We start from the raw sequence: 19,314 nt of genomic DNA, 5'->3' as shown, positions 1-19,314 counted from the left end.
CGGCGCGGGGAGGTTTTGTATGCAGCGGATATCTGCACTGGCACAGCCCCACAGGTAAGCGGCAGCAGTCGCCTTGTGCAAGCCCCCCTTGCCCCCCCAGCCAGCATCCCTCACCACCACTGCAGAGCCAGCCAGCTGTGCAGCCGGCTGCATGCAAGCCTTCCCCTCCCCTTCCCCTGGACAGCTGGCCAGGCGGCATGTGCGCCCCCCATCGCTTGCCCGCAAAGCCCCCTGCAGAGGGGCACCCCTGCCCTCACCCCCCGGCCCTGCACCTGGTTGCAGTGTGCCACCTGGGGAGGGCAGCACCCCCCACTCCCTCAGCCTGCCCCAGCCACCTTACCCAGCCCTACTGCACAGCCCCCAAGCCCCACTTACCTCTAGGATCCAGGGGCAAAGGGCAAGTCTGAGCCTGAGCCCAGCCTTGGCTGACTCAGAGGCTCAGGCACCACCCTCTCCCTTCCCTTCCGGGCAGGGCTGGGGATTTCCTGCCCTTTCTGCAATCAGCTCTTGCAGGCTTGTTCCAGCCTGCAAAAGCTCTTTGCCAAAGCGAAGAATCTGCAGATTTCTCTGCTAAAAAAGGAAATCCAAGTTTTCCCCGATTTAAAAACAGGGAATCCATGGTTTTCTGTTTTTCTGTGGGAAATGGAAAACCCAGATCCCTGGTAATAAGGCTAGATGTGTTAGTGAATTTATTTTTTCCTACGAAAAATAACATTGCTTAAACTTGGATATAAAATGTACATTACCTAGTCTGTGCTTTCAAATACTGTATTTACTTGAATATAAAATAAGGTCTTTTTCCCCAATGAGTATGGGGAAAAAAGCCCCATGTTTTATATTTGCATGCAAGGAAACCTCATTAAATACATGGGTGATCATCAAACTGCTACCAAAAGCAGTTAATAGAAACCAACTATGAAACTGATTAAGTGCAACCAAAGTTGAGCATGAGTATAAAACACATGGCCCATGTTAGGCAGGCAACTGATGGGAACCTACCACAAAGCTAGGTTAGTGCAGCCAGCCCATCTGAACAAGATGCATTGTAATCTTTTTGGGTAATGCCCATTGTACTTAGTCCCCCTCAGTGCTGACTCTCTTTCAAGTCATGGTGAACCACTACACTGAGTACATTTCAATTTCATCTTCACTCTCACAGGTGAACTGAGCCTTTCTTTTCCTATTTCCAATGATTCCTGTTTCTTCACCAGCCTTAGATGTTTGGCAAACATTATGAGGTCCCAAACAGTTCACTGAGCATCTTTCTGTTACCTCCTCTGGCAGCCTGTCTCATATGATTAGTGTGGCCCCACCCTCCATGATGTGGGGTCTGCTTCTATGAGGTGGAGCTGGACAAGGTGCCCCTGTAACTTATCTGCATGTACATTTTTGGAGGATCGTAGGACTTGTCACAAAAACACCCAGTTCCAGTCATGACTGGTGGGCAGATTTGCACATGGATCCTTTGTGGGGTGGTATCTGAAGTGCACGCACATACTGAGCAGTGCTGAACAATGTGGTCATCATGGTTTGAAACACTATTGATTCGGCTGTGGCCCAGCCCAATGAACTATATGGTAAATCGTGAGCCTTTTGGCTTTGGACTAGTCATGCATAGTTTGTATCAAATATAAGTAGGTAAAAAGGAATTTCCTAAAAGTGTGTTTACAGAGTACCTGTGTTTAAATTTACAGCAGTGTTTAAAAAAAAAAAAAAAAAAAGGTAAAATGCATAAGTTCTGGATGAACTAAATTATACGCATGTTTATTTCAAAGTCATTGTTTTCAGATTTGTCCCTCACTTCCATGTGCTCAGGGTCTGAAAGTAAGGTGGTAAAGGGGCAGGGGAAGAAGTTGTGGGGGCAGATGACCCCTGCAGACCTATTTTCCCTGCTGTATCAGTGGGAGGGGAACAAATTCTAGACAACCCTCCAATAATTAGATTCTATACCTGAAAAATTATGACACATTTATAAATTTTTCATATATAGAATCTAATTATTGGGGAGGGGTCATGTTTTATAGTTGAGTAAATACAGTTTTTTATATGGCACTTTTCACAACAAGATCTCCTAATACCTAGCAAAAAAGTTGAAAACCATTATCCTGATTTTCTAAAGAGGGAAACAGGAGCACATGGGAAAGAAGTGATTTCCCTTAGATCACCAGCAACAGGCCAGTGGTAAACCTGAGAATGAGGTTTTATGAGTTCTAGCCAGGCATCTACTTATATATAGTACAAACTGTGTGTGATATTAGTCCAAAGGCTCATGATTTACCACATAGTTCATTGAGCTCGCCCCCAACTAAGTCAACAGTGTTTCAAGCTACAGTGACCACATAGTTCAGCACTGCTCAGTATGTGTGTACATTCTAGATACTGGCCCCCCCAAGGATCCATGTGATAATTAGGGCCCACTCATGTTGTAACCAGGTGTTCTTGTCTCAAGTCCTGGGATGCTCCAAAAACATATATTCAGATGAGGTGCAGGGAAATCTTGTGCAGCTTCTCCTCCTTGAAGGGAGGCCCACACTAATCATACATGCCAGGCTGAGAGAGTGGGTGACAGATTCTGGGTGAATTGTATGTAATATTGTGGCTCACGGTGACTTGGAAAAGAGTTAGTGGTGATGGAGACTGCACTTAATGGGTACTACCATATGTTTTATGCAGATGGCCTACACTAACCTGTTCTTCTGATAGGTTCCCATCAACACATTTGCCCAAAATGTGGGCTCTGGACTTGATCCATGTGTTTTATAGTCATGCTCAGTTTTGGCTATGTTTAATCAACTTCATAGTTGGTTTCCATTGCTGAGCACATGCTGCTTTTGGCAGTAGTTTAATAATAGTGTGTTTAGTAAGATTTCCTTGTATGCAATTATAAGACAGGGGGCTTTTTCCCTCATGCTAACTGAAGGAAAAATCTTTGTTATATTTGAATAAATACAGTAGTAGGAATTATTATTATTTTGTCTCTTTGTGGGCATAAACATCTGCTCGTACTTTTGTGCATATTTCTAGTGCTTTTGTACACACAAATGTTATTTACTGCCATATGCTATATTGCATACTACACACTTTTTTATCCCTAAAAATTAGCTAACCAAAATTGGGGTGTGTGTTTTAAGTGAGGAAGCTGACTTCTACACTGGAATAGAGACATTGGTCACTATGGCAGCTGTTGGGGGACTCTGCTCTTTCTTTTTCCCAGTGGTATGGAAGAGGGATGGAGTCTGCTCCTCAACTATCTCATTCTGTCCTTGCAAACTCCACAGTTCAAGCTTTAACTCCATTGCAGCCACTTCCAAATTGGCAGCAGCTTTTGGCTGAGCAGCGAGCAATTCAGCAGCAGCTGTAACAGGGTTAAAGCTTGAGCTGTGGAGTTTGCAAGGACAGAGTGAATAATGCTGAAGAATAGACTCTGTCCAGGCTTACTGTGGCCTCATTCAGCCATGACTCTGAAAAAATCTTTTTTCCCTCCTTGATTCTGCCTTCCCCCAACAAGATTTGGTTCTTATTTTGGGACATGTGGTATGCAAGAAAATACTGTAATATTCTGATGTAAAAGTAGTAAGCTGAGTATAGTGCAGAAAGAAAGATGCTTCTTGCTATGAACCCTTTCAAATAAATAGTAAGGACAAATGGATAACAGAAAGATTAAAGTTACTCAGTTACACTACATGCATTTTGTTGGTTTAGTTAAAAGTTCTTAAAGCTGTATTTACAGTTACATACTTAATTTTTATATCCTTATGAATAAATGCAATGCATGAGAATGTCGGCAACTTTAGCTGATATAGACCTCTTGGGCTCGCTTGCTTTGCTGTAGGAACCACTGTTTTCCAGTGTCAACAAAGGAAAGTCACAGGACAGTCTTAAGTCCCTAAGTTCCCACAACAGTATACTCTGGAACTGAAGAAAAGACTATGCTCTTAGTTTAAGCAATGATCCAAGTGTATAAACAAGGCTCATTAAGCATGGCACTGATATTAGCAGCCCTTCTTTCAGGGTTTCTAGTAATCACTTTGGGGCGGCAATAAAGAGTCCTTGAAAATGTGGGCAGTAATTCTCAAAACTAATGGGAAATTGACTGCTATAGAGTTCTCTCATAAATTCAATTCATATGTTCAATCTTGGCGTTAATGATAATGATTAGCCTGTTCAACAATGACAATCAGAAATTGCTGTATGGAGGGACAAGCTTTAGGGCCTGGACATACTACACAATTGACCTTTATGCTGGTATAAATAAGGAGCAAATGGACAACATAAACCCTGGGCTAACTTCACTGAATCTAGTATAGAATTGTTCATGAAATCAGGGGTAAAACCATAATAGGGTGATCATATTGTATATGTCATGTGTTCACCACTTACTCGATAGGGTAGTCGTTTGCTCATTGCAAATAGGCCGTCACCAGCTCTTCTGCCAAGATATTGCATGGTTCTGTAATAGCACCCATGGCAGCAGACTGTAGGCTAAGGTGTTCTTCCATTGGCTCTTAATTTCAATGTAATGTATATCAGTGTTCGGAGTGGTGTAAATTCCAGCCATGTGGGTGTGTTGTATATTCAGGCCCTCAGACTTGTTCTTTGAAAGACTCCTTTTTATAAATCTAACATGAGGGATTACTTTAATCACCCTGGAGATAGCATGACTTCACTGTCTTTGCCTTTCCAGGTCCACTCCCGCATTAGAGTGTTTTTGTGTCATACCTAGGCCTTTAGAGCACTTGCTTCTCAGATCGAGGGAAGCTACCCCCTGATAAACAAATCCTGTATTGCAGTTGTGATTGGCTTCCATACCACTGGGTATTTGGGTTCCTCTTGTTTTCTATCTCTTTCTAGGTCCAGCATTCACATGAACTAGACATTTATACTGTGTGCGCCATCCATAAAAAGCTGCCAAATGAATGGCTGTTTGCCTGAGTTACCTAATGAAGTAGTGCACAGCAGCTGATATCAGTTATTCCTGTTTCAGTTGCTTGCTGGTACAAAACTTTACCCAGTACACATACCTTCCCCTTCCTGTGCTTTGTTGAGATTTCACTGCTATAGAGTGTCAGTGGCCACGTTCTCAAATGCCTCCCCTGCACAGTACAACTTTTCTATTGAACCTTCCTTTGAAACTGTGTTTAATATTCCAACAGAGCTGTTTTTTAGTAATATTTAAAACCTACAGATTTCAGAAATGTTGAGGATCCATTATTGTATATTTTATTAAAATATATATAGTAAATATAGTAGTGATATATATCCTTTTATGGATATATTACTGAAAAAGCACTCATTTTGAACTATGCAACCTTGGGGACTTATGCACAAAGCTCAAAACTACCCACTTATTCTTGTTCATTTTATAATTAAGCTTGTGTCAATAATTTATTAAGTTTTTTTTCTAGCTTTGATAAGTTGAAGGAAACCAATTTAGTAGGTCTTCAAAATAATATTTCTTTTTCTTTTGGTGAAGAACAAATAGAGATCACAGAAATAAATGTGTCAGTGTCTTTTTTAATTGATGGTATAGGTGCCCTTTATAAAGGCTTTTCTTTTTAAGGGAAGAGTAAGGCAGGCATAAGTATTTTGAGCACATAAGATTTGCAAACTCTAGAGAGGTTCGAAGCTCTAGGTAGTTAAGGAGGAGGCTAAGTTTCTGATACTGTCAGAGATAGATGCTATATGGCCTAAGCCCTTTGCTGCCTGACATCTTACCAGAGAACAACATCAGGATGAAGATCAGCGCTACCACAGCTGCTCTCTGGTGTTACCTTTCTCGCCTGCCATGTATTTGATCCTCCTTAAAGTTGAGAGCTGGTTATGCCAGCTGATAAGTCCGGACCTATCCTTCAGAGGACTTTCTTCATGGGGCTCTGCCTACTTCTGCCCCTGCAGCCATACCCATGCTTTGGAGATGTTAGTCTAGATCCATGCCCCAGCTTGGACAGGCTTCAGCCCTCTTGGCTTTAGTTCACTCATTACTCTTGCTGTAGACTGCAAGCCTAGGCCCACTTCCTCTGGCTGGCTTCTGAGTCTCAGCCTTGTTTGGCCCTCAGCCCATCTCACTTTGCTTGGGGCTCAGGGCCTGTCCCTCTTGGCTGGAGCATGTTCCTTTTTCCCTGTTGGGGCTCAGGATCTGGTCCTTTTGGCTGGACCCTGCCCTTCATAGTGCTAAAAATCTGGAGCACCTCTCAGGGATTGCTGTATGGTCTCCTTTCCCCCCCTGCAGCCACTACTCGATCCTCCAGTTCTTTATCAGAACATAAGTGCAAACCCATAGTCTGTGTAATACAAAACAAAACTTTCCCTCATTGGGTCAGTAACTTCCTCACAGGCTATAAGTCCCCTTTAGCTCTATACCTGCATCTCTTTGGGTGCTAGTCAGTCCCTTTCTGCAGTCATTCTGCTCAGGAGCTCCTTTCCCTGCTGCCTGCGGGGGAAGACTGGCTACTCTGGCTCAGGCCCTGGGTTTATATGCCTTGAAGCCCTGCCCCTCTTCCTTTCAGGTGGCTCCCCAAACACACACAGGAGTTTAAGGGCCAGCCTCAGTTCCTGCCAGTGCAGTCCTACACAACCAACTTAGCCTGCTGCATTCTCTTAAAATAATAGGAGCCTTTGACTCCGTATTAGTGTCATTTCATAGTGAAATCATAAATACAAAACACACAAGAGGCTGCAGTGGCAGCGTAGAAGAGCGTGTGCTAGCACCTGGTGCTTTTGCAGCGTAGAAGAGCGTGTGCTAGCACCTGGGGCTGGTGGAAATCCAACTCTAAGTGCTCTTTTTATCCACCTTTTCTTGGCCCCTTTACCAGTTGCTATTCCTGTCTCTGGTCTGTGGGGCCAAAGATTCTCTCTGATTTGACCATAATTTTAACTGTATCTGTTTTGCATTTGTCTGAATTCTTTTATCTGACATAGGATCAGTGGCTGGCTTTGGTTTTTCTTTTTCTATTTTTTAGACACATTATTGATCCTAGATTTCAAGAAAATCAGTAAGTTCAAGGCAGTCTTCAGTTTAAGGAAGTTCTTACCATTTCCTAGTGGTAATAGTCCATTTTTTTCTTAATTTTATTTTGCAGACAAGTGTTTTTTTCCTCCCATAATCATGTCCCAGTGCAATATTGCAGCGTGCTTCCTCTTGTCTGCCCTTTTTGTTCACCTTTGTCTTTTCCTCTGAATCAAAGTTCTACTTTTTAAATACTGTTCTGAAAAAAAACCTGTTGTAATTTGTTGGTTTTACTACCATATTTACTCAAATACAAGACGATTTCCCTCCTATTAGCACGGGGGGTAAAGTTTCTCATGTTATTACACACTGAATACATTGTCTATAATTAAACTGCTGCCAAAAGTAGCACGTGCTCAGCAATGGAAAACAACTACGTAATTGATTGAATGACACCAAGACTAAACATGACTGTGGAACACATGGCCCATATTGAGCAACCATGCTGATGGTAACCCACTACCAGAAAGATAGGTTAGTGTAGCCCATCCAAATAAAACCCATGATAGTGCTTATTAAGCAAAATCCCCCTCACCACCAACTCTTTAAGTCATGGTGAGCCATTACACTGTGTACGTTTTTATTTCCTCTTTACTCCCACAGCTGAGCTGCACCTTTCTTTCCCATTTCCAATGTTTCTTGTTTCTTTACCAGTCTTAAATATCTGGCAAATAGCATGAAATGGGACCCCAAATGTTTCACCCAGAATCCCTCTGCTGCCCCCTTCCTTAGCCTGGCACATGTGATTAGTGTGGCCCTGCCCTCCATGAGGTGGGGCTGGATCAGGTTGCCCTGTGCCTCATCTAGATATAAAATTTTAGAGGATCCCAGGACTCGTGACAAGAAAACCCAGTTTTAATGAGGAGCTCATTAATTAGCACATGGGAACCTTGATTTCCTGTCACACTGAGGGAGAACCATTCCCTTAGCTCTTGCAAGAGTGGCTCTCCTAGTGACCCCAGTTTTGGTGCTTTCTTGTATGCCAGTCCCCAGGCATGCTCCAACCCGTGACTTGAAGATCTTCTACTAGCCCTAATGTCTACGAAATCTGCTCAAAAGTGTATTTATGGAGTACCTCTGCTAAAACTTGCAACAGTTTAAAAAAAGAAAGAAAGCATGCGTCAATTTTGGATGAGCTAAGTGCATAGGGGCTATATGCAGACACAGTTCCTTGGGTGAATTTGATATCTTTTATTAGACTAACCCAAATGGTTGGAGAATAGTTATTAAGCAAGCTTTCGGGCTCAAAAACCCTTCATCAGGGGCTATATGCAAATTACTATAGCCATGTTTAATTTCAAGGTTATTGTTTTCAAATTTGTTTCTCAGTTCCATGTGCTCAGGGAGAGCAGGGTCTGACAGTAAGAGGAGCAAGAATTGGTTGCCAGAGGTAAAAGTTGGGGGGAAGCAGAGACCAAAGGGGTTACCTAGCCTTCCAGATTCATTTTCTCTGCTGTAGCAGTGGGAGACGGACAAATGCAAGGCAAATCTCCAATAGTTAGATTCTATACATAGGAAATTTATAACAAATTGATAAATTTTCTGTATATAGAATCTAATTATTGGGGGGTGGGTCATCTTCTATTTGAGTAACAAGGGCAATTCCAGTGTCATGAAAAATAGACTTATTTTAGAATGAATCTCTCTGAAGAGTTTCAGGATGATTATCATTCGTGTTTGGTCATATGTTTCAATTGTGCACCAAGAAAATGGAGATTTTGTTTGTTAAAAAGTACTGAAAAGGAGTTTTTGGAGAGAGCAAACTTTGATAACATTGTATATTTTCCCATCTTTCTTTTTAATAATCCACTGGGAATTCTGAACCTCAGGATAACTACAGGTTTTCCTTGCTTTATGCGGGTTCTGTATGGGCAAATTTGTTCTTATGCGATGACCCTTTTTATACCAAAAATTTGTTATATATGAGGTCAATTCACTCTTATGCAATTGGTGTGGTGAAAGCCCACAGTCAGCTGCTTTGTGTGGTGCATTGTGGGAGTGACATACACTAAAATATAGTTTCCTGCGTGAATCTGTGCTCCTCGCTTATTGTCTTCGACATGTTTTTGTAGTTTCCATCCCCATTATGATGGTGCCCTGTGGTTGTGTGTACTGTGTGCTGTTGGTGAGTACCAAAATTGTCTTGTAAAAGTGGTAGAAATGGGCCTGGGGGTCAGTATAGTTGAGGTCTTGGAACATATCCCTATTTGTTACATTGTAAAGTGGGTTCCCTTTATGCGAATTCAAGTTATGCACCATTTTCCAGGATTGCATGTACAGCATAAAGCAAGAGAAACCTGTATAGGTAAAACCTGAGGATGCCAAGATGCAATTAAAAATGCCATCAGCACAAAAGTTGAGAGAGTATCTGTTTGATCCTATAGTCAAACCCTACATGCAAACACAGGCCTGCAGACTAATTTGTAGCATTTAGGTCCTTGAAAGAGATTGTTTTAATTGCACAAGGGTGATTGAGCAATTTTGTCATGGGATTTAAACATGGTGCAAAGTATGTGACTTCATTTGTACGGGGCAGCTGTCTGAAAGGGAAAGCACTGGCACAGGAGCCTGTTCTTCCAGTGTTTAGCTGCTGGGGGTGCTGAAGAGTTGCTGTTGGGGGGATGCGGGACAGGGGGAGAGGGGTGTGATCCAGGAGTAGTGGTGGCTAAGACTGACCAGGGACTGATGAAAGCTCCTTTTTTTGGTACCTCTCTTTTATAAGTTCCCCCCATGGTGTGTCTTTTCCTTTCCTGTATTTGCCTCATTTTGCCTTGGGGCTGGATCTTTAGTAAGGAGGTATGGGGAGACACTCAGTTCTCTGCTGCACCAATCCCATTTCCTTTCGTATTGTTGCAGGCCTCTGGAAAAGGTAGAATGGGCCCCTGATATTTCCAAAGTGCAAGGGCAGATGGCAAGGACAGAAGCCAAGTTGCTGTTCCCTCTGCCTGATCCCTCTCCACCAGCATGCCTCCCTTGGGTAATGGGGTTTACAGTGAAATACTAAGTAATATTAACTTTAGAGGAGCTGGTGTCAGTGTTGCCAGCCCATGAAAAATTTTGTTACTGACATCCTTTAAACTTTTTACTGACAGCCATGGTTTTTTTTACTGACATACATTTTATGAAATATTAATATAGCCCTTTTGCCAGGTCCTAGATAGCTGTTTACAAGGGCTGGGCTCAAATTTAGGGATTTAGCACCACCTATAGTTTTAAAAAGTTTGGTAAAGTAAAAACTAAAAAATATTACTGCAGATTGTCAATAATTAAAAACAATTTTCTTGGGTTGGTAACCCTGCCTGACAACAGCAAATGTTTTTACTCTGTGCTGCTCCCACCCCAGGGGTGTCTCTTTCATGCCATACCGTGATACCATGACTACACCGTGCACTGTGCTGATCCCTCCCAGCCCATTTCCTAGCTTTATCAATGCTGGCCCTGCTCTACCCATCCTGACATGAACCCCCACCTGCTGCCTCTCCCCACCCTGCCTGGGTCTGTACAGCTCTGCATACCTATGAGGCAAATAGTGTTACAGACATGTGATGGGATGCAGGAGCAGCAACATATGGCTGTGGGGGAGCCTACAGAGGCTCTTGTGGGTCACAGAGCCCTGACAGAGCTCCCTGCAGGGCACTTCCCTTCCTCTCAGACACCTGATGACACTGCTCTGTCTGTCCTTTGTCACCTTGTATCCAGCCACTTTCTGATGACAGAGCTCCAATTAAGCTCATGGTTGCTTAGATTTTTTTTAGATAGCTAATTTTTTTATGGACTTGAGGACAGGTATTTTTTATGTCTGTATGTTTATGGGAAGTTGGTAACTCTGTCTGGCATAAAGACACTGATGATAAGGGCCTTTTGATTATGAGGCTGGCTGACTCCATTGGCTAAAGGGCAGCTTTATTTATTATTGGGAGGGAATGGGGAGGACACTAGCAGTTGTCATCCTGAAGTATTTTCATTCAATCAAAATAATTAGCTGTAAAAGTGGATGAATTTCCCTAACTGCCACTCCCTTTGCCAATATTCTACTTAGTATCTAGTCTTTTTTTCCCTTACCTATTTCAATCTCATAGGTTAAAATCAACCATGGGGTCTGGGTTGAGTTAGTGCTCTGGTTAAGGCTGGAGAAAGAGATGGAATGGATTGTGATATGGGAAAATGCCTTTCCTCCACCCCACCACAGCACCAGACTATGGTGGGGCAAGATGCATTCACTTTGCACAGAAGTAGGGTGATGGTCTGGTCAGGTCTTAGGGTAGTAGCCATGGCTGTAAGCATAGCACCAGCTCAGCTTGCCCCCTTCCCTCTGCTTGTGGCTATGGGTTATTTGACAGTCCAGGAAGCTGCTCTGGGACCTGGGTGAGATCCTGGGGGGTGGGGGAGAACACAGAGTGGAGAAAGGAAATAGTGCACCTTGGGATGCTAGGGGATGTGGGAGAAGCCCTATCACTTGATGCGTAATATGCCATGTGTTCAAATTAAAGCGCTTTACAAATGAGCCACAAAGATGTTCCACATATAACAAGTAACTTCTTTGAGGCTGGTTAGCCATTAATGTACCTAATTAGCCATTTCTATTGCTTGATCAAATCACTTGTATGTGTTGCATATTGCAATTTATTACATGATTAATGTGTTAATTGCATAATGTATATAACTTCTGCCAGGGGCCTTAGTCTATGCATCTACTTTAAGAACATTAGTATTGAATATATATGATTAAACCAACATGCCCAGCAATTAGTTTTGATTAGGCATGCTTCTAAGGATATTTTCACACAGGTAATAAAGATTTAATCACGATGACTTTTAGGAAAGATTTGGAATGTGTCTCTCAGCAAGAGAAATCTAGAATTGCAGGGTAGCATTATGCAGAAATTAAAGTGACTTATGTCAAGCATTTCAAACATAGGGTCTGTGACTTTAAATCTGGCCAGTGGAGCCGCTCCATCCATCCTGCTGGGCTTCTGAAAGCTGCAGGGAATAGCCTGCTATGTAATCTGGGGCCCAGTAGCCCCAATGGACATGGCCCTTGTCAGTAGGTGGGGAAAGTGAGGGCTGTGCAGCACTTGGTTCTTCCATGGCCCTCTGGCCCACTGCTGCCCCAATCTAGATCTGGCCCATGAGGAACCCTGTGGTCTAGATCCAACCCAGAGCCCCAGGTGAGTTTGACTCCCCTGGATTATATGAATCTTTGTGGAAGAATATCTGGCCAAGACCATATTGAAATGGTGAGTAGAGCAGCGATTTCCAATTCTTCTAGTATTTTCTGCTTTAAGGAAAGAGCAATTACTTCCAGTTAGCATCTCCACCCACATCAGATGACAGGTAAGGTACCATATCTTAAATCACCAGTGCAAATCTGTAATGTAAACATATAGGTTCCATGTGCTTTAAAGATGGGCAGATTTTGGGGTTTCTGTGCACAAGATTTAAAATATTTTATTTAGGGGGGAAATGGATGGTGTGCTGAGGGGAGGGAAAAGATTAACTTTGCACTGTGTACATGGCTAAGGTCAAGGGCTGGCAACCTCTTACTCATGTGGGCCTCAGGTTGCAACATGGCTGGCACTGTGGGCCATTGTTCTTCTCTGCTGCTCCAGTGTCAGTGAGCAGAGGCTGCAGTGAGTGAGAGCAGTCCCCACAGGCTAGAGCAACTTGCTGTGGAGTGGCCAGAGGCTGTTTGTGTGCCATAGCAAAACACAGACTGGATCAACCAGCTAGGGATCAGCATGCCCTTAATAGCTGTAGGTTTCTGATCCTTGGTTAAGATGCTGGATTCTTTCCTATACAACTAATTTGAAAAATAAGGTGTGCTTGGAAAATTATTCAGCCAATAGGCCACATTTCTGAGGCTGTTAAAATTGATGGTCATGTTGGAAGCTAACTAGTAACTGGCCTGTTTTCACATATAAATATGTATGCATTTTACTAATCAGATAATTCACTTAGCTCTGAATGTTTGTCGGACTTTTGCCTTCCTTACTAGGGAAATAAAAATAGTTTCCTGGTTCATAGGTGACTGGTAGGGGGTGCACGTGCCCCTGCTGACAGTGCCGATGCCCTCGCCCTCCCCCCCACCCCCCGGACAGCTGACACTGACGCTGTCGGTAGGGCTGGTGCCCCCTGTGACAGGGCCTTCTGTGGGTGTCCCCCTAGATTCAGGAGGCACCAGTCACTCATCCTGGTTGATTTCATCAGCAATAAAAAACCTGCAGTTGCTCAGTTCTACCCTACAGTCGCGGGGAGACCATCTGTGGGGCACATTTTAGAACTCTTTGGGTGTATATGGCCCTCAGTCCATTTTTGGGCATCTTACTGTATAGTTTTGCTGCTCTACTGGGTCAGGTTTATTTCTAACTAATTTTTAGGTTGAACAATATTGAACATTGAGTGCAACAGAGACTTAGTGATTGCTGTTAGCTTTTTACTTTTTTATTTTATAGAACTTTGTGATGACAATAAAGAATCAAAATCACTGCAAACCTAAGTGATTGTTAGCATGAGCAGTAATTGGAAATAACATCATTCTACATGAAAACAATTAGCTAAAGCCAGAGAGGCTTCTCTCACAAGACTGTAACACAATTAACCTCAAAGTTATCTAGTAGAATGAAAACTCCTCTTCTTTTTGGGAGAACTGCTAGAAGCTGTCCTGTACTAATAGGATTACAAAGAGAAAACAGAATCAGTCCCTGCTTTCTATCTGACATCTCCAACCTACATAGGATATAGATACCTATATAAAGTAGTCTTACACATTTCTTACTACTGCAAGTACTTGTTGAGGTAAGAGGTTCGTATTATGGTGTTGTATGCAGGACAATAATTTGGATGGATAGATTTATAGTTATAATTTCCCAGATGAAGGTGTTAAAATGATGTATGAAAAATTGATACTCAGGAAACTCCGTTGCAGAAGATTTTTTACACAGAAGAAATAATGCCTTGTGTGTTTACCAAGTACATTTCCCAAATATAGTTTTGCCAAATACTTCACCAAATAACTGCTATGTTATTGATAATAGTTAAGCCATGTAGGTTATATTCCTTTTAATTTTCAAAACATTTTGAACAAAACAAGTAGAGAAAACTTTGCTCTTAAGGAATTAGAGGCTACTGGCTCAGGAATGATACCACTTATTGTTATGTTAGGGAATAATAATTTTGCAACAAATAATCAAAGATAGAAGTATTGTTAAACACTGTTTAGAGATGGATTCAATATACTCTTCAACTCTGATTTACCTATGAAATCTTATGGATTTTCCTTGAGTTTATGTTTTTTGTTGCTGCTTTGTGATGGTTGCTTCATTCTGTTGCGTGTCTATGAAAGGACCTGTTTCCTTTAATAAAGTAAATGTTTTATGTGCAGCCAACCCAGTGTAAGTTTCACTGGGTGAATCAAGGATTATATGATAGGGTTCTCAGCCTTTTGTTATTCTGGATAAAATGATTTTTCAATTTCATCAATGTGGGCAAATGGGCAGGTAAAGTATAAAACTGTAGGTCTATAAGTATCCTAGCTTTACATAGTATCAAGTAGCATATCCCCCAGGATTCTTGGGTACCAAAATAATACGAGGTCTAGGAGACCCAGTAGATATGTTGTTTGGATGACTTTGAACAATGGATAAAGTGATCTGTCTCCAAGAGAATTCTTGTATGGAAAGCAAAGTTCTTTTCTTTTGTTTTCTATTCCTTTGGCTGCCCCACTGACCTCATATTTAGATATATTGGACCGCATTCCACTCTTGGCTATGACAGTGTATTCTCATTGGGCACATTATCTACATAGCACAATATAGGGGATATTTCTTTTTTTTCCGTCAGAACAGGATGTACGTCTTCAAGGGTGGAAGTAAGTATCTACTGGAGTTTCTGTATTGTTCCTGCAATATATTGTATTCAGTTTTTGTCCTAATATATGGTAGAGACTCAAGTCCTGGATTGTGGACCTTCTTCAACAACTTAATACACATGTTCTGGGACTAGGGCATTATTTTGAAGGAAGTCTGTAAGAATGGACAGACCCAAACTTGTTTCATTCTAGGAACTATTTGTATTAGTATCTTTTCCTTTTGGAATGTTAAAAGCTGATCTTAATCCCCAAAGGGGAATTCAGGAGAGACTGACAACAAGAAATGAGGGTTAAAAATAGCAGAGTTGACCTGAAATGCAAACAGTAGTTTATGTGCTAATTCAAGGTTTCTTTCTTGAACATTCATTCCCTCATGACTTAGTTAATTAAATTAGATAAAATATGTTGTTTGAATTGATATGCCAAAGTAACTTCTCACACAGAAAATAGTGTAAACTAGCAGTTTATCCATCCCTATTTATCTAACCTCTTGCTAACTTGAAACTCCTGGTTAACTGAAAGTCGGTCGTGTCCCCTGACAGCAATGTGTACCACGCATTACTCCCCTGCTTATCTAAAGAGACATCTGAAACCTTCAGAATAATGGAGTTTTGGATAAGTGGGTGAGCATTGCGTGAAGCACATTGCTATCTGGGGACATGACCAACTTTCACTTAACCGCACGTGTCACTTAACAGGAAGTCAGAAATACACTATGCAGGAGATGAAATGGGCATTGTGTGCTTAGTAGATGTGTGCTGTTAGATAAAGCATTTCAAAGTGCATTTTCAGGATGTCTGCAGAATACACCCTGCTTTTCAGTTAACCAGACCCTTTATATTTTCTCTGCTGTGATATTTTTGCTAGTTGTCCTAATGATGTAAGTAAGTGGTGATGGTCCTTGAAACTAAACATCACAAGGTGCACTGCAGGATTAGTGCTTTTGGTTTATTCATTACATTCAATTTAATTTTAATTGTGATGCTAAATTCACAGCTGGTTGGGCTGGCTAGGTGGACCAGCAGTAATACTACATGAAACCCGTCAAGCCATGCAAATTCAATATACTGTGTGTTTTTAATCCATTGTGCTTGTAGAGTTGCAAGCTTTTCAACTCAAAGAAAATAGTGGGAAAGGGCAAAGACTGTTGAAACAGTCTTTGTTGTGAACAGCAACACTTAATTTCTATAACAGCGGTATCTGTTAAGTGATTGAGTGGCATTCACAAGGTTCTTTGTTATAGCTTTCTGTTGGGAGGATGGCAGCTGTAATATAAATCTGTTTCTGGGAGACAGGGGGATGCTTCTGAAAGGCTGAGTAGTTCCTGTTGGGCAAAAGTGATCTTTTCTGGGTAAAGGTGAAATCCAAGATCATCCCCTGAAAACTCTCCCATCACATAAGTACAGAATAAATGTACTGAAGCAGTATCTGCTTGGAAAAGGGATTGGATCAGCGAATGGTATGGAAGAATGGAGTGCACCCAGCTGGTAGTGTAGAAGTAATCCTGTGCACTTTTGAAGAACATCCATACCTTGTTTTAAAAATTGGTAATGTGAAAAATCTCATCTGTCTCTTAACACTCAGATTTCCATCACTGTGGTTATGCAGCCATACAGAATGCAAAAAGACAAGAAAGCTTCTCTGCTGAAGCTAGTATTAAAATACTTTCATTAATCGTTCAGAAAAAGTGGAAAGAGTTAAAATGGCACAACAGGAACACTTCCCTTTCTCTTCCTTGCCCCTCTCTGGAAATCGTGGACCCAATCCTACAGCAAACTTGGGGATTCTGCCTGAGGAAGGGCTCTAGCACCAGGACTGATTTTGCTCAAGCCCACTTGAGTGTATCACTCAGTTGGTAATGTTATGCATTCAGTCATAAAGTTAACCTAATAACAGTCAAAATTCAGTTAACAGAAGGAGGGAAATGTCTGACCACCTTATTTTAATCTGTGGGAGATGGGGTAGGAAATACCGTATTTACTAAAATACAAGACTAGGTTTTGTCCCCCAATCCTCCTGGGGGAAAAAAGCTCCTCATTTTACATTCACATATAAGGAAGCCTCATTAAGTACATTGTCTATAATTTAACCACTGCCAAAAGCAGCATGGGCACTGCAATTGAAACCAACTATGAAATTGATTAGATGCAGCCAAAACTGAGCATGACTATAAAATACATGCCCCATATTGGGCAAACATACTGATGGGAACCTAACACAAGGCTAGGTTAGTGCAACCCATCTGAATAAAATATATGGTAATGTCCATTGTGCTCAATCCCACTTAGCACCGACTTTTTCAAGTCATAGTGAGCCACTACATTCAATACATTTCAGCTTGATCTTCATTCCCACAGCTAGCTGTGCCTTTCTTTCCCAATTTCCAATTATTCCTGTTTCTTCACCAGCCTTAAATATCTAAAATTGAAGGCAAACCTCCAATAATTAGATTGTGTGCCTGGAAAATTGTAACAAATTTAGAAATTTTCCATATATAGAATCTAATTGGGGGGGGGGGGTGTCATTTTATATTTGAGTAAATACAGTAGTCAGTTGTTTTGATGTCATGCCCTGCAACTTATATCACTTTTAAAAAGATCCTTGCAGTAGGCAACATGGTATTGCTTCCATGAGATTCAGCAGTGTCTTGACTACCTGACATTTTAGCCTTGAATTGTGACTAACAGCCCTAAAAATGGCTATTGTAATAATAACTTACCCATCCTATATTGTCTGTAGCCTGTGGATTAGAGGATGTCACGTGTAGAATGGTGTTTCCATGGAACCCATCAGTGAACTCTTGCCCAGTCAGTCAGGGACTGTATATCCTTGTTCGTGATATACTGTATTATACATTAGGTGCAGTCATTGCTCTTTTTATTTATTTATTTTATTCTAGGACTAAAGAGCCCCTTCAAGACAGCATAATAGCTACTTACGAAGAACATGAAGACAGTGTATATGCGGTGGAATGGTCCTCAGCAGACCCATGGCTGTTTGCCTCTTTAAGTTATGATGGGAGACTTGTTATTAACAGAGTACCCAGAACACTTAAATATCATATATTGTTATAATTTGTGTGGATTATCGTTAATTATTAATTTGGCATTCCTTTCAAAAGGTTTGACATTTGTTGTTGATTGTTCAGTTTTAGGAGTTTAGTACTCTTTGTTTGAAAGTGAACATTTACATTTTTTTTTTTTTTTTTAATGTTTGGAATAGCGGTGATATATTTTCCTCAAGTTGTGCTACTGTTTTTTTTTTTAAATATAATAAGTTTAATAAGGAAATTGTGAACAGTTGATTGTTATTAAAAGATATTGTTTTTGATGCATGGAGCTTTCTATACCATTGCTTTATTTCAGTCTTACACCTGATTTCAGTGGAGTTTCTCTTGAACCCACATAACTGGACTGAAGAACCAGTGCATAAGGCCAAAGGGGTCTGTTTATTTATAAGAATGTTTAAACTTTCTTCTTTTTTACATAAGCAGCCTTGTATTCTTAACTTGGACCACATTCTGTTAACTATTCTGGCTGATTCTTTAACGATCATAAATACAGCTGGGAGAGGTCTAAAAAGCTTTCTGAATTTATTCCATTTTAAACCATTCTTCTTCCTTCTCTATGTATCCTACCAAAAATGTTAAGGCTGAGGGTGAAGTCATGCAGACAGCTACAATCTATTACTTCCTTTTCATTCAGATTGCTAGTACAAAAAGCCCTATGAAAAATATTTTGCAGATGAATCCAATAGAAACGTGAACAGCGTACCACACTGTAACTTGTTAATTAAATATACTGTTATATAATATTTTTGTGTTGCATGTTATGAGTGATGATTTTGCTTTTTATCAAGAGCTATGATGTATGTTCTTCTGTAAAACATCACAGTATATACGTATAAGCCGACTGTCTTGTTTTTTGTACCGAGAGTCATAGCAACTATGCCATTGTTAACTTGAAAGTCTTCCATGACTACAACTCTGTCAGTTGTATTTGTCTCAGTGTTAATCCCCTGTATGTATACATGATGTAACAGGCTTTTGCCAAATCCCCATGACATTTTGGCACCAGGAGGAGGTAGCACTATCATTGGCCTGTTACAAATATTGAAGATTGCTTCATGGGAACATCTATCTGAGTGCATAAGACATTTGAAATCTAGATGGTGAGCACGTAAAGTAAGACTATACCTATTGACCCCCTCAAATAGCTATTATACTGTTCACTTGGCTACCTGCTGTATTTAGGTACTTAGACCAGGACTTAGAAGTTTTTTATGCCCCTCTCTGCCTCCAGGTGCTTTTGTTTCTGGCTAACTTCTGTACCTCAGGGATGTAGGAAACTGCTTTGGTGATGGTAACCAATTGCACAATATACAGCATAGGGTAAGGCTAAGCTGAAGAATCTGGTAATGAGGGATGGAAAGATCAATACCA

The 19,314-nt window shown here is 41.2% G+C and overlaps 1 protein-coding gene across 2 annotated transcripts in view; it reads left to right on the top strand.

The window, feature by feature from the left end:
* The window catches only part of EIPR1 (EARP complex and GARP complex interacting protein 1), a 199,286-nt gene extending 180,047 nt beyond the window's left edge, over nt 1-19,239 (top strand). Inside the window, exon 9 of one of the 2 annotated variants that reach the window (XM_025203386.1) lies at nt 17,773-19,239. In XM_025203386.1, the coding sequence (XP_025059171.1) occupies nt 17,773-17,947 (175 nt within the window). In that variant the 3' untranslated portion in view covers nt 17,948-19,239. The remainder of the gene's footprint in view (nt 1-17,772) is intronic. The other variant, XM_006022970.3, reaches the window with a different exon arrangement.
* The last annotated feature ends 75 nt before the right edge of the window (nt 19,240-19,314 follow it).

The sequence above is a fragment of the Alligator sinensis genome, unplaced genomic scaffold (assembly GCF_000455745.1).
Source record: "Alligator sinensis unplaced genomic scaffold, ASM45574v1 scaffold832_1, whole genome shotgun sequence".
Taxonomy (NCBI): domain Eukaryota; kingdom Metazoa; phylum Chordata; order Crocodylia; family Alligatoridae; genus Alligator; species Alligator sinensis.
This window is presented reverse-complemented; position numbering and strand designations above follow the sequence as displayed.